The sequence below is a fragment of the Crinia signifera genome, chromosome 4 (assembly GCF_055691185.1).
Source record: "Crinia signifera chromosome 4, ASM5569118v1, whole genome shotgun sequence".
In the NCBI taxonomy this organism is placed as follows: domain Eukaryota; kingdom Metazoa; phylum Chordata; class Amphibia; order Anura; family Myobatrachidae; genus Crinia; species Crinia signifera.
This window is the reverse complement of record NC_139220.1, coordinates 270,789,004-270,805,169: the sequence shown is the minus strand read 5'-3', so window position 1 is coordinate 270,805,169 and position 16,166 is coordinate 270,789,004. Positions and strand designations below refer to the sequence as shown.

Genomic DNA, 16,166 nt, shown 5'->3' with positions numbered 1-16,166 from the left:
AGGCCCTTGATAATTGTCAGCTCCTGGCCCATTTAGACCTTAATCTGCACCAGGGCCCCTGATTACTAAGGGGTTTACTGCTGCCCCTGTCACCCTCTTCCTGTCAACCAATGTTTTTCCCTGCTGTATTGCAAACCTGGGTTGGGATTTAGGAGGGGGCCACCAATTTCTCATTTGTGCACCTAGGCTCACAACCCAAAAGTTCTGCCTCTGGGCCCGGGTGACAACTGGGCCGAACAGTTTGGTTCCTAATAAGGAATTTGCACTTGGACAGAGCCACAGCTCTAGCACTGACTGTGTAATTGTGCAAACAATGATTTCTGCCCAAGGCCCTATCTTTTTCTGCACCTCACCCTAAATGACCCATAGTGTAATCTGCCATTGATCAGTAATGTCCCTTGTTGCTACCTGACTTTATGTTGTGTTTCAGGTGTTCTGGGCCAGGCATTCTGTGTTCAGGTTTGCTGCTTTATACCCCTTTCACACTGGCCACACGGCAATTACCCGGCATTTTTGAGTCCCAGGTCATTTTACTAGGTACAGCCGGACCCTATTCACACCACCCGCAAATTAATGCGTTAAAGCTTTTCAACCTGGTAATTTGCTGTAAAACTCTCTTTTTTTTCCGGTGGTGTGAAAGGGTCAACACGGGTCTAAAATCCTGGCACTCCTACCCTGGTCACCGAAAGACCCGGGTTCTTCAGCAAATTACCGGGTTGAAAAGCTTTAACCTGCTAATTTGCACCTTGGTGTGAAAGGGTTGTTAGGTGAGTTGGGAGAAGTATCTCAGTGTGTGATCTCAGGAGGAAGTATGAGTGCACACAGTCTGTGTGCACAGTGATTTGGCTGAAGGCACTAATAGGTCAGGGCTAAGAGCGCCACAGAACGACATCTTCAGCGGAAACATGGAATCGTTGTATATGCAGAAATGTCTCCGCATATCCCATGGAGGATTTTATTTGTACTGGAAAGAAGAAAAAAAAGTGTCTGCTGAAGAGAAGTCTCCTAAGAATTTCTAGGAAACACGAGACATTCATGTAACTTTCTTCATTGAATGACCACACGCAGGAAGAGTCAGCAGAACTGTTAGCCTGCAATGCAATATTGCCACAGAGGTATAAGGAGACAATGGATTTATTAACATTGCCCAGGAGTCCTGTAATAGATCAGCATGGATGTTAGCTCGTCAGCATCTTAAAGGGGCACATAAAGTATAATACAAAGGTGAAACCTTAGTCTTCTTATCATTAGCACTAAGTAAGACATCTGTGCTTTCCAGGGCAGGACTGGCTATCTGGCACTTCTGGCAAATGCCAGAAGTGCTGATGGCCCTGCAGTAGGGCTGATGGCCCTGCAGGAGCGCTGAGCCTGCCCCGCTGCCTCGAGTCCTGTGCGTCGTGCCGCCCCCGCATCATTTGCATATTGCTCCTGAGCCTGCCCTGCTGCCTCCTGGCTGTCACTGTGCGCCGCCGCCCTGCACATCATTTGCATGACGCGCCCGCACCTGAACCGCCGACGCCACCATCCAGATTCCAATGCAGGGGCAGGAGAAGCTGCTTTTGTCTATGACTAGTACTGATTCCTACTCCTAGTACCCTACCCTACGCAGCACCTCTGAGTTATCGCTGCTGCATGTGGCTGCTGCAACCCACACTTCAGTCTGCAGTGCAGACTCAGTGAGACTTCTTCACTGACTTCTTGTAAATTTGCACCCAGCCTCCAGCCAGTAGGAATAATTGCCATGGCCCATAATAATATGTGATGGGTATAAGGTTTGTGCCATATTCTGTAATGGGCATTATGGTGTGTTTGTGTCATAATGTGTAATGGGCATTACGGTGTGTTCCATAATGTGTAATGCCTCCTTTTTGTGATACCACACCCCCTTTTTGCAGCCTAAGGGTCCCGCCTACTGCACATGGGCCTGTGTGCTCAAATTGCCAGGGCCGATTTCTGGTCCCAGTCCGGCCCCGGTGGTTTCTATGCAACTGACACCAAGCTACTGCTCAGAAGTGGATGTGCAGATCCGGATTTACCCGGATCTCATAACGGGATGTAAGAGGTATGTTTACTAAAGCTTCTAAAAATGAAGAGGTGATGTTGCCTATAGCAATCAATCAAATTGGTAGGTGTGCATGTATATCCTACTGTATGTGTATTTTTGGTATGTATTAGCAATATTTCTGGGGCACACAGGATCTTTTGACAATAAAATATATATCAGGGTTGCCGACTTTTTAAATCTCCTCTCCGGAAGAAGCCCGGAGAGGAGACTTTCAGGGAGTGGGGCTTGAGTGTGACGTTATTAAGCCCGTCCCCCTAATGGAAAAATTACCCGATTTGCCGATCGCCGCCGAGGGGGTGGGGCTTAAATAATGTGATTCTACTACTTTAGCCAGAGATCGGCCAATCCGATTATTTAAACGGCGCAGTCAGGGGCGAGATAGCCGGGAACAGTCCCCCAGAAACCGGGAGGGTTGCCCACCTTTCCAGGAGCCCGGGAGGGGGACCCGATTTTTGGGACCCTCCTGGCCATTCCAGGAGGGTAGGCTACTCTGATATATATAACCCTCAGGGCCCCCCTGTTTTAAGTACCCCGGGCCCTCCAGCCTGTGCAGATCCCCTGTGCGAAAGCCTTTGGCGAGTATCACACTCACTGAGGCATTCACACGGGCACGGGAGGGGGACGCGCAGCATCAGGGAAATGCCCAGTGTTTTATGGGCGTCCCCATGAAAATGCTGTGTTCCCCTGATCGGGTGGGAGGATGATGTCAGCGCCCCTGCCCCCTTTTCGGCGGATAGTGGCTGTAATAAAAGTCAGATCACCATTGCTATGCAAAGCAGCTGGTGACCACTAGATAGATGCCATGTGCATGCTGCCCAGGGGGGGCTGGACATGCACCCAAAATGACGGAATAAGGGGTGGCGGGGCGCTCTGGGAATAGCACTTAGCCGAGAAAAGCGCTGTATTCCTCTGCTCTATGAATAGACCCCCTCAATGTGAATTCAGCTGCAACTCCTACAGCAGCAGCCTGGCATTCTGACAATGATGTTATTACTATAATGACGGAATGATAGTATTGCTGGAAACATTAAATATTGAAATAAATTTGCCGAGAGGTGATCTTGTCTGAATCCACTTAGCCTGCTGCTTGGCCTACGAGCAGGGTCCCTAGAAAGTAACACAGCGACCCTCCCAGGAACACAGTGTGTCCGTACAGTATCCGTGTGGTTCTATCACTTTTCCTCGTGGATCCAGTTCCTTGCAGGAATTCACTGTCTTCTGCTTTCCCTGCTCACACTTTGGCTGCAGCGCAGAAACGATCTGCAAAGTCAGCAGCTTCAAGTTCACAATATTTATGGCAACATTAAATCCACATGATGTATTTCAGCTATAAACTTGGCCGGCACAACTGGAATAAACAGTGCACTGTAGAGAATACCGAGGCCTGGGATTCATTGTCCCTGTGACGCTATGTGTCCTTAACTGTCTCAGTCCTCTCAGGTCGGGATAAGAAGAACTTTCTTAGTGCAATGGTAAACCTTGTTTCCCCCCCCCCCCCCCCAGCACACTGAGTGATATCACATATCAGTAACTAGATTTAAAAACCACATGCTAGTAGAATTCAGAGATGATATATATTTGCATAAACATGAGAAAGGGCCCAAGCTATCCGTCAAGGATTCTCTGTGTATTGGGAGTCCATATTGCTATATCTAAGTCAGGGTTGCCGACTCTCAGGAGGAGTTTGGGGGCGGGGCTTAAGTGTGCCATTATTAAGCCACGCCCCATGATGTAAACTGATCCGATTTGCCGATTTCCTCGGAGGGGGTGGGGCTAAAATGACACGCTTATGCCACTTTAGCCCTGCCCCCTCCACGGAGATCGTCAGGAAGCCACAATCATGGGGGGCGGGAGGATTGCCCACCTTTCCGGGGGGCCGGTAGGGTGAGACAATTTTTGTGACCCTCCCGGCCATTTCTGGAGGGTAGGCAACCCTGATCTAAGTGTGGGGTGTGGCACCCCAACAATCAGCATAAGCCAGAGCATCACACCAGTGATAACACTAAAGTGTTAATAAATGTTAGTGTTAAGAACAGGGTTGCCTACCCTTCCAGAATTCCCATTGGGCTCCTGAAAAATCAGGTCCCCCTCCCGCCCCACTGCCCCGGAAAGGTGAGCAACACTCACAGATTCTGGGGAGTCCCCTGCTCCACACACAATCTCTCCCCCCCCCCCCCCCCCCCCCGATCGCGGCATCCTCCCCTGACCACGCTGTTGATGTGCAATGTGAACAGGTTAATTAAGTTGAGCGACCCGTTTCCCATTCACACTATGGAGGAAACAGTGCTTGGAGCAGTGTTAGCTGAAAGCGCTGCCTCCTCCAGCGCCCCCGATGATGCTTCGCAACACTAGTTCGCTGATGCAATCGAAACAGACCGCACTTGCAGGTTCTCACCGGGACTGAACTCTTTCAAAGTCCCAGTGCGACCCTGCATTTGGGGTCTGAAAGCGGTACTATTTGTGTGATTTCACATGTAATTCATAGGGCCAAAAGTAATAGGGTGTGAGAATCAGAAAGGGAGAGATTTTGGGAGGGTTTTACCATTTTTTTTAAGCCTGCTAATAAACCATAAGAAGATGTCATACTTATTGTTCATTACATTTTTCCACAGATCTGGGAGTGTTCTCCATCACTGGAGCGAAATCTATTACTTTGTGGAACATCTGACTGAAAGGTTCATCAGGTGAGTACTGTACATAAGTAATGTGATGTACCATTTGCTTGGGTTGTATTTGCTTTTCTTCTTGTAGATGGTTACAGGTATTTAGAATCTATAGCCCTTATGGGTACTGACTGAGCCACCTTGGAAACTGGGTTTCTGTGTGTAATGCTGCAGGAGCATGGGTAAAAAACAAAACGCATATACAAAACAAAATAACAGGCCCTTTGTGTTCCACATCAGTCCTGTAATATCATATGTGAAAACACAGATGTCATTTATAACTGAATGACTTTGGAATTCATATAACTAGCAAGTCCTTTGTTCTTTGGATATGTGACCATCTTTAAAATGAACCACCATATAATCGAAAAATGAACTTCATTCTTTAAATAAGATTTTTTTTTAATTTAATGTAATTGAGTTTTCTGCTCTGTCGGCAGAGAAAATTCTAAAATACAGTGTGTGTGTGTGTGTGTGTGTGTGTGTGTGTGTGTGTATATATATATATATATCTATCTATATATATATATACTGTATGTATGTATATATATATATATATATATATATATATATAGCCTCTCTGAAGCACACAGGAGTCTCATAGGAGATATATATGTTTATTTTATTTTGGATGAAGAATCATCATCCACGTTTTTAGGCAAATTATTTTAATTACGATTTAAAGGAGGCTGACAGGAATCCAAATACCTGCTAATTCATAGGCAAACTTACCCACTCCAATTTAAAGGAGGCAGACAGGAATTTTAAGACCTGTTCCATTTTAGGCCACACTAATTGGCTTAATCCAAACCTACCAGCGGATATTAATTTATACTCCCATTATAGGTATAAAGAATATCATGTCTTATATTATTAACCTATTCCGGAAAATATTTGTGTAAACGGAGAAAGTATCCTACTAATTTCACAAATATCACGACCACAAGATTATTGTATTTCCCCTGATGAAGTCTCTGTGAGACGAAACGCGTTGGGATTGTCTACAAGCGTTTTTACCCGACTATCCTGTGAAGAAAATAAATAAACAAACCATTGGAAAAAGATTTCCTTTATTACTTCATTGGATACGGATTTTGCAAATTTGCATTTGGACTTTGTTTTTAGGCGCCATAAAAATATTGGGTAAAAACATAGATATATATATATCTATATTTATATATATATATATATATATATATATATATATATATATATATATATATATATATATAATGTAGAAAAAGATAGGCGTCACTCCGGAGCTTTGTCAAAATGGTGAATTTAATGTGAGACGGCCAACGTAGTTTCGGGCAATGTCCATCGTCAGGACCAACACAAAACAAATATATATATATATATATATATATATATATATATATATAATCTCACAATGATGGGCGTCACTCCGGGACTTGGTGAAAAACAGGTGAAGTTTATTCCTTCTTTACGGTGTACGCCGTTTCAGGATGAACCCTTCGTCAGGACCAGAAGTTTTTAACAGTGCAACGGCGTAGACCGTAAAGAAGGAATAAACTTCACCTGTTTTTCACCAAGTCCCGGAGTGACGCCCATCATTGTGAGATTGTATTGGTGGTGAGCACGCCACAAGGGAAGGCACTCGGGCACATTATATGATCAGCAAGCGGGGAGTGCCGGACATTCCAAGGCTATATATATAAAGATTCATGTCCGATCGGCACTCACGTATCGAGAGAAATAGCAGACTCCGGTGCCCTCTATGTAACCACCCACGGGGTTACTGTATAGACATCCACTTCAGCGGCACTCACGGATAAATACAACGCTTAACTCAGCTGGTTATCATCAACGTTTCAAAATTATTTAGGTACTCTTTACTTAGAAGGGCGCCCACGATTTTGATCGTAGGCATCGTTAGTAAAAAATCTCGGGCATCTCGGGCATTGAATGCACTAAAAAATCGGGTGCGATCAACCGACGAGATGCCCGAGATTTCCCATAGGGAACAATGTTAAATGTCTCAATTGACCCAATTTTCCTGTTCAATGCCTCAATTGACCCGATTTTTCCATAGGAAACAATGTTAAATGGGCCACAGAGGCCAAATAGGCACCCTGAAGTGTATAATGGCCACCCGAATTGTTAACGCCACCCCACGATCAACGTCAACCCGATGCGTGGCGAGCGCAGCGAGCCCGCGAGGGGCGGCGGTACGCGTCCTACGACCTTTTCATACCCCCACTATCCACGTCGGCGTGGAGTTGAGAATAGAAAGTGTGGCGAGCGCAGCGAGCCACCGAGCCCGAAGCGTGGCGAGCGCAGCGAGCCCCGCGAGGGTACGCGGACAGTTGTGAAGCCCGCGAGGGGACGCGGATACCTGTGAAGGTATCCGCGTCCCCTCGCGGGGCTCGCTGCGCTCGCCACGCTTCGGGCTCGGTGGCTCGCTGCGCTCGCCACACTTTCTATTCTCAACTCCACGCCGACGTGGATAGTGGGGGTATGAAAAGGTCGTAGGACGCGTACCGCCGCCCCTCGCGGGCTCGCTGCGCTCGCCACGCTTCGGGTTGACGTTGATCGTGGGGTGGCGTTAACAATTCGGGTGGCCATTATTCACTTCAGGGTGCCTATTTGGCCTCTGTGGCCCATTTAACATTGTTTCCTATGTAAAAATTGGGTCAATTGAGGCATTGAACAGGAAAATCGGGTCAATTGAGACATTTAACATTGTTCCCTATGGGAAATCTCGGGCATCTCGTCTGTCGCATCGCACCTGATTTTTTAGTGCATTCAATGCCCGAGATGGCCGAGATGGCCTAAGTAAAGAGTACCATTATTTATTATGTCATCAGGATATATCCTGATGACAAAATAAATAATTTCGAAATGTTGATGATAACCAGCTGAGTTAAGCGTTGTATTTATCCGTGAGTGCCGCTGAAGTGGATGTCTATATATATATATATATATGAAATATGTATTCTATTTCTATATATATAATATAAATATTTGTTATTATTTATATTAGCATAGCCTGGTCTCTTACACCCCATCCCACTCCATTATCCCACCTCACTCTTCAATGGAAACAATTTTATCTTCCTGCACTTACGTTAATCTTCTGCACTGCATAAGAGCTCTGTAATGTAAATGCTATTTAACAACCGTATGGCATTAAAGAATTAAGAGGCACATACATCAGCAATAAGTTGTCACATTTATACATTTGGCAGATGATTGTGTCCAAAATCTGCACTTTATGGGGTTAATCAAAAAGTGATTGGAATGGGGAATCAGGTTGGTATGTGAATCTAACATGCTGAACAATTAGGTACATAAAGTGTAAAGGGGCTGGGCCTACAAACGTAGAGCTTTGCTGAGTGTTGTGAGCGATGCTAGATCGCTCAGAATGCTCAGCAAGATCGCTCAGCGCACAGAGAGAACTGTCAGCGATGTGTGCTGAGTGATCTGTCAGGGCCAGTGTTCTCCGGGGATAATACTGGCCCTGACCGCCAGCGAATATCGATTTATCCAGCATGCTTGATATCAATCGCTGGGCAATAGCGATGCGCAGGGCACCGCACCGCTATTCCCCTACATACGGGGTGTTTTCTACGTGTGTCGGCCTCATAACATGATGATTGCTAGTGTAGGTAAAGATACCCTGAATTGCAGACTGTACTAGTATTTTGCCAGTAAAATGGGCTTTTTCATGATTCACAGATCTGATCTTTGGATGTAAATGATCTGTATATCACTGTAATATAGCAGCACTGTATGGGGGCATACTGGTGTACTGGGGAAATGTTACATGTGTAGAAACAGTAAATCGGGCTCCATCTAATAGAAATGTTATTTATTATTCCCGAGCATCACCAAATATAAGACACATTGTACTACTCTTTGTAGTCCAGCTTTAGTAACCATAAATTAAAACCGATGCCTGGATGGAAATTAGGTCAACACTAGATGGTTTACAGGGTCAAAAAGTTTGGCAGGGTTATATAAGGTCAAGAGTTAAATGGTCAAGAGTTAACTGTTCTTCCCAAGAACAGACTCTCACCACTGCAAACCATTCTAAATGCTGCTGCTAGGCTGATCTTCCTTGCAAGACGCTCATCGTCTGCTGATCCGCTCTGCCAGTCCCTTCATTGGTTGCCTGTATCTTACCGTATTCAATATAAAACCCTTCTGTTAGCATATAACGCTATTAACCATACTACACCAGCATATATATCTCTTTACTTATCTCAAATATCTCCCATCTCGACCACTCCGCTCTGCACAAGATCTGCGTCTCTCTTCTGCACGAATCACTGGCTCCCATTCGCAGGACTTTCATCGGGCTGCTCCCATCCTATGGAATGCCCTTCCACGCACAATAAGACTCTCCACTAGCCTCCAAACTTTCAAGCGTTCCCTGAAAACTCACCTCTTCAGGCAAGCCTATCATATATAAGTACCACACACTTAACCCTCTGAGGCACTAATGTATTATATAGCTTCCCTTCTGGACTTGTAACTTGGTGGGACTACTATGCCAGGGTTGCCGACTTTTAAAAGCTCCTCTCCGGGAGAAGCGGAGACCTACAGCAGGAGCTCGGGGCGGGGCTTAAACGTGACATCATTAAGCCCCACCCCCATGAAGGAAAGTTATTCAATTTGCCTATCTTCATGGAGGGGGCGGGGCTAAATGACACGATTATGACGCTTTAGCCCCGCCCCCTCCCCGGAGATCTGCAGACATAAGGTAATTTAAACGCCGCGGTCGGGGGGGGGAGCCGCAATCAGGGGGGGGGAGCAGGGGTCTCCCAGAATCCGGGAGGGTTGGCCACCTTTCGGGGGTGCCCGGGAGGGCAACCCTGTGCTATGCTATTACTGGTGCCTGTCCTTGTGTTTCCCTCCTATATCCCTATAGATTGTAAGCTTGCAGCAGGGCTCTCTAACCTCCAAGTCTGTCCATCGTTACCCAGTTTGTTTTATCACTGTCTACTATTGTAAAGTGCAACGGAATCTGCTGCGCTATATAAGAAACTGTAAATAAATAATAATAAATAATAAATGGCCAACAGCATGTTGATGTTTGTAAATGGTCGACACGAATACGGTCGACAAGTGTTTTTTCATGAATTCATGAGGGTTAGGTACTTAGTAGAGTGTTAGGGTTAGATACTAGGGGGGAGGGTTAGGATAAAATATATATATATTTTTTAAATGCGTTGGCCATCTTCATGTCAACCTTTTGACTCTGTCAACGTAAATCCATGTTAAACTATTTAATTGTCTACATTTTGACCATATGTCCTATTGACTGTTGACATCCTATGTCTATAGGCAGACCTATTGACTGCCTATTTACTGGCAATTAGCGATGCTGACAACATCATATAACATAGTTTAGGGGGAGCTGGTTAGCACACATACATATGCATGCAGAGATGTATGTAACATACAAGCTAGTGGCATTTTCACGGTTATCAGCAGCCACCGCTATCTATCACAGCCACCGCTGCCCCCGGGACACCGCATTCATCTTCACTCTCCTTCAATGCCCGCCCCCAGACTCCAGTGTAACCTAGCCAATTGAAAGCTTGGAAGGACAGTTATGCCGAATGCTGAGTCCAGGATGCCGCACGGCATCTATGATCGACACAGCGCAGCCGGCCTGCAGCCAGCACATATGTTGCATACACCGTTGCATGGATGTTTATATGTGCTAACCGGCTTCCTCCTGTACCAGAGGCTGCAGCCACCTCTGCTGCCAATATTTTGATCCACACCCATTTTTAATCTACTAAATGCAGTGAGGCCAACTCACAAATATGTTTTCTCATTTTCAGCCCGCAGCTCAGAATGTCTTTCATTGTCTTCTCCACAAGAGGGACAACTCTCATGAGGCTGACAGATGACAGGTGAGTAAACTGAGACTATGCTGGCATTTTGGGTGGATTGCAAAAACAAACAGAACGTGGGTGCAGGTTGAAAACGTTCCATCAGAACTATCTGTTTAGCAGATTTATGCGCATTACCTATTTCTGTAGGAATACACAGCTGAGTTCTGCAGAAAGCTAGCGTGGTTATCAATATGTCTGTATTTAAAATAGAGATGTGCAGGTTTGGTTTCACCCAGATTTACTGGGAACTTCTTGGCATTCCGAAACATGTGACAGCTGATAGCCAATCGGAAAAAATCTGAACTTGCTTTGGCCATAAGACCTGAGTAAATCCGAACCGTTCATCTGTCATTTGCATTATTTTTAGAATGCTTTTGGAGGGGTTTGTTGCTGTTGTTAGTGTATCAAAATTGCAGTATATAATAAAAAGGGTATACCAAGTATTTACTGGGGCTGGTCGGCAAAATGGGATATACAATCATGTAAGAATTTTTCAGCTACTCAGAAAATCTGTACATACAGTATCTATTCAATGCGGTCGTATTGGTTCAAAGTTGCATCTGTGGAAAGAAGTAAAAAATTTCCACATTTTCTACTAAAACACAAAGATCGGCGAGTAATTTGCCAATCCACGTTTCTCGACCGTGATGATTTGAAAAATCGGCACTTGGATTGAATAAGTCAAATGGAAATCCAACTGAAAATTGTTGAAAAGTGCTGATTATTCCGACTGTTGGAAAAAACACACAAATTATACCAAAAAAGTTCAAACATGTATCTCTGTATGGGGGAAGGAGATGGGGGGGGGACGGAGACATAGACAAAGTCCTGGGACATAACAAGGGTATAATCAGGGGTAACTCTCAGGGTGCATCAGGAATGTCATGTAATAAAATGTTATGTTGTAACAGTCACGTTACCCCATTACAGTTCTTAGGTACAGATGATCTTAGTATACGGGAAGGAGGGAATGACAGAGGAAGAATTCCCGGAACTATGGAGAGGGCAGGCAGTGTGCATGGTGGGGAGGCCTGTAGAGAGTCTATTGAAGGGGAGAAGGGAAAGAGGCAGCTAGTAAAGAATTCAAATGGGTCCTGGGGTGAAACTAATCACAATATTAGAGCCATATCTAAAAATAAACATAAATTAAAATGCTTACTGGCTAATGCAAGAAGCTTAGTGAGTAAAATCGGGGAGCTTGAAACGGTGATCAGTAGGGATGACTACGACATCATTGGTATTACAGAAACATGGTGTAATGAGTCGCATGACTGGGCATTAAACATGGAGGGATATACACTCTACAGGAAAGACAGGGAAAATAGAAGGGGCGGGGGTGTGTGCCTATATGTAAATAATAACTTAACATCATGTGAGAAAAATATGAGCACAGACCTGGAAGACGACAACTCGGAGACAGTGTGGGCAGAGATAACCGACAATAATAAAAAACCAAAAAACAAATTTATAATAGGGGTATGCTATAGACCACCAAATATAAATGAAAGGGAAGAGTCTCTTCTTTTAAACCAAATCAAACAAGCATCAAATCAGGGTCAGGTATTAATTATGGGGGATTTTAATTTACCCGACATTGATTGGGAAAACGAAACAGGTAAATCAGCAAGAAGCAATGGGTTCTTAAGCTTACTTAAAGACCAGTTTATTACACAAACGGTAGAAACTCCAACTCGTGATGAGGCGCTCTTGGACTTAGTATTAACAAATAACACAGACTTAGTTTCAAACACAAAAGTAATTGAACAATTAGGGAATAGTGATCACAATATGGTTTCACTGGAAATCAACTTCAGTAAATTACATCAAAAAGGATCTGCAAAAATACTAAACTTCAGAAAAGCGAACTTTGAATTATTCAGGAAAGCCCTAACAGGAATTGGGTGGGAAACGGTTATGGAGGGAAAAAATGCAGAGGAAATGTGGGATACTCTAAAAAAGGTGCTTGATTCACTAACTATTGAATACATTCCTAAAGTAACTAAAGGTAAATTCAACAAAAAAAAGCCACCATGGTTGGACAAAGAAGTAAGGTCAGCTATCAACAATAAAACCAGAGCCTTTAAATTCTATAAAAATAACTTGAATGAGGAGGCGTTCGCAAAATACAAAGAATCAAACAAAACTTGTAAAGGGGTAATCAAAGCAGCTAAAATATTATATGAAGAGTGCATAGCCACTGAAAGCAAAACCAACCCAAAGAAGTTTTTTAAATACATAAATAGTAAACGTTTAATTAAGGAAAACATAGGCCCACTAACTGATACTAGTGGAAAAAGTGTTACTGAGGACAAGGGAAAAGCAAAACTGTTAAATGAGTTCTTCTCATCAGTATTTACTAAGGGAGAGCAGACTGTGGAACGAACATTTACCACAAACGGGACAAATAAGCCAGATCGCATTGTGGATTTCACGCCGAAAGAAATAATACTGAGGCTAAGCAAACTCAAAACAAATAAGTCACCAGGGCCAGATGGGATTCATCCGAGGGTATTAATGGAATTAAGGGATGAACTAGCTACCCCCCTACAATATATCTTTAGCAAGTCACTATCGTCAGGTATAGTACCAAAAGATTGGAGAATAGCAGAGGTAGTGCCAATATTCAAAAAAGGAAAAAAGGAAGATCCAGCTAATTACAGACCCGTTAGTTTAACATCAATTGTGGGTAAACTATTTGAAGGATTTTTAAGGGATGGTATCCAGGAATATTTAGATCATCACCGTCTACTCAGTACTAACCAACATGGGTTCGTGAAAAATCGTTCATGCCAAACTAATCTACTAGGGTTCTATGAAGAGGTTAGCAAAAACCTCGATAATGGAAATGCTGTAGATGTGATTTTCCTAGATTTCGCTAAAGCATTTGATACTGTCCCACACAAGAGATTGATTAATAAAAGGGAGAACCTAGGATTGGGTGAAAATATCTGCAGATGGGTTGGGAATTGGCTATGTAATAGAGAACAAAGAGTGGTTGTGAATGGTGCCGTATCAGATATGATACCGGTACTAAGTGGAGTGCCCCAGGGTTCGGTTTTGGGGCCCATTTTGTTTAACATTTTTATTAACGATATTGGGATAGGGTTACTCAGCAATGTATCCATCTTTGCGGACGATACAAAACTTAGCAAAGTCATCAAATCACCAGAAGATGTCACCATGCTTCAAAATGATCTTGCAATTCTAGATGAGTGGGCAAAAAAATGGAAGATGAGGTTCAATGTAGATAAATGTAAGGTTATGCACCTTGGGAGACACAACCAGTGTGCAAGTTACAACCTTAGCGGAGAGGAACTGGGTAATTCCATACTTGAAAAGGATCTAGGAGTCCAAATAGACAGCAATCTAGGATGTAGTGCCCATTGTAATGTAGCTACAAAAAAGGCCAACAAAATTCTGGCATGTATTAAGAGGGGAATGGAAACTAGGGACTCAAGGGTAATTATGCCACTATATAAAGCATTGGTGAGACCTCACCTAGAGTACGGAGTACAGTTCTGGGCCCCACACTATAAAAAGGACATCATAGAATTAGAAAAAGTCCAAAGGCGAGCAACAAAGTTTATTAGGGGAATGGAGAATTTAAGCTACGGGGAGAGATTAAGCAATTTGGGACTATTTACATTAGAAAAGAGACGTTTAAGGGGGGACATGCTCAACATGTACAAGTATATCAAGGGCCAATATAAGGAACTGTCACACACCCTATTTTCTACTAGAAAGGAAGGTACTTATGAGTTATCTGGGCGCCCGATTTTTTGATTGTATGCCTTAAGTTAAGGCATACAATCAGATGCGATGCGATATCGCATCGCATCGCATGCGACCATCGGATGCGATGACCCGATTTTTCCATAGGAATCAATGTTAAAATTGACAGAGTCCATTTTAACATGGAATTCAATGGGAAAAAGGGGTCCTCTTCATACCCCTACTATCCAAGTGGGCATGGAGTTGGACATAAACCTGTGGCGAGCGTAGCGAGCCACCGAGCCCGAAGCGTGGCGAGCGAAGCGAGCCCCGCGAGGGGACGGTATTCTATGTCCCCTCGCGGGGCTTGCTACGCTTTATATCCAACTCCATGCCCACTTGGATAGTAGGGGTATGAAAAGGACCCCTTTTTCCCATTGAATTCCATGTTAAAATGGACTCAGTCCATTTTAACATTGATTCCTATGGAAAAACCGGGTCATCGCATCGCATCGCATCCGATGGTCGCATGCGATGCGATGCGATGTGCCCGATCCGACCCGATTTAGAAATCGGGCGCCCGGATAACTCATAAGTACCGAAAGGAATCTAGGACGCGAGGGCATGAGTATAGATTAGAAGAAAAAAGATTTCATTCAGCTAGTAGAAAGAATTTCTTTACGGTCAGAACAGTCAAACTCTGGAACTCTCTTCCCAGAGAGGTGGTAACGGCTGGCTCATTAAATGCGTTCAAGGCAAAGTTGGACAAACATTTACTGGAGAAAAACATCCATGGGTACAAATAAGAAATATAATTTGTCTGTAAAATACCAGAACCTACCAAATCAGCAATGGATATCTATACCAGGTTGAACTAGATGGACGCAAGTCTTTTTTTAGCCTTACCTACTATGTAACCTACTATGTAACTATGTAACTTGATCTGTTGTAGCTTATTGGTAATTAGTTATTCTAGGCTATACATTTTTATCTTTACACCATGTTAGTAAATATACCCGACTACGTTATGTCAGCAAATTAACACTCAAGGTTAACTGTGAGTCTTTGATATCCAGAGTTGGGGTCTATTATCGATGAATAATAAAACTTGTTGCGTATAATGAATTGTGCTGCCCCAGACTGGCCACGCTCTATGCTGATTTATAGGTTCCCATTCATTGCATAGGGATGTGTCATAAATTCCCTGGTTACTGTTCTACCATCTCACGTCAGGAAGTCTCGTCCTTTACCTTTGAACGTTGCCGAGCAGACGCCTTGTAATTGAGGTGCTGCATTCTGGGGCTCTCTGGCGGACAGGAAGAAAATATCTAAAGTGTCTGGCCCATCACAAATTGGACCATAAAGATACCTTTATAGGAGTAACACTACGTACGTACATGTGAGTACGGTACGCATCTCTTTTTTTTTGGCTTTCTGGCATATATCTACACGGAGGTGACCCAACTAAAGTTACCTTTATATATTGGTACACATATCACTTTCGAGTGAGTAACGGTAAGAGCAATCTACCTAGGAACCTATTCACTGTATACGTTTCCCCATCACATTAACAATATAGCAATTTGACTTCCTAATGATATAGGTCTTTTTGCTTTCTTCTTTCTTGCCCACATAACTCCCACGGACTACTTCTGAGGGTACTCTGAGTGGAGAAACAGGAATCCAGCGCCCTTTTCACATTTGGTCTCTTTTGCAACATATCCCCGACTGGAGGACTTTGGTGATCCTCAGTTTCCTTTGTGAGGCAGCAGGATTCAGGCTTTGCGCCTTGGGACTATTTCATTCATCTTGTATTACATGACTTTTAGAAGCTATTTGGATGGACCCAGTGGCTTA

The 16,166-nt window shown here is 43.9% G+C and overlaps 1 protein-coding gene across 1 annotated transcript in view; it reads left to right on the top strand.

The window, feature by feature from the left end:
• Positions 1 to 16,166, top strand: part of ANTXR1 (ANTXR cell adhesion molecule 1) — a 198,668-nt gene that overhangs the window by 66,604 nt on the left and 115,898 nt on the right. The window contains exons 2-3 of the mRNA XM_083184560.1: positions 4,678 to 4,749; positions 10,545 to 10,616. Coding sequence (XP_083040686.1) covers positions 4,678 to 4,749; positions 10,545 to 10,616 — 144 coding nt within the window. The remainder of the gene's footprint in view (positions 1 to 4,677; positions 4,750 to 10,544; positions 10,617 to 16,166) is intronic.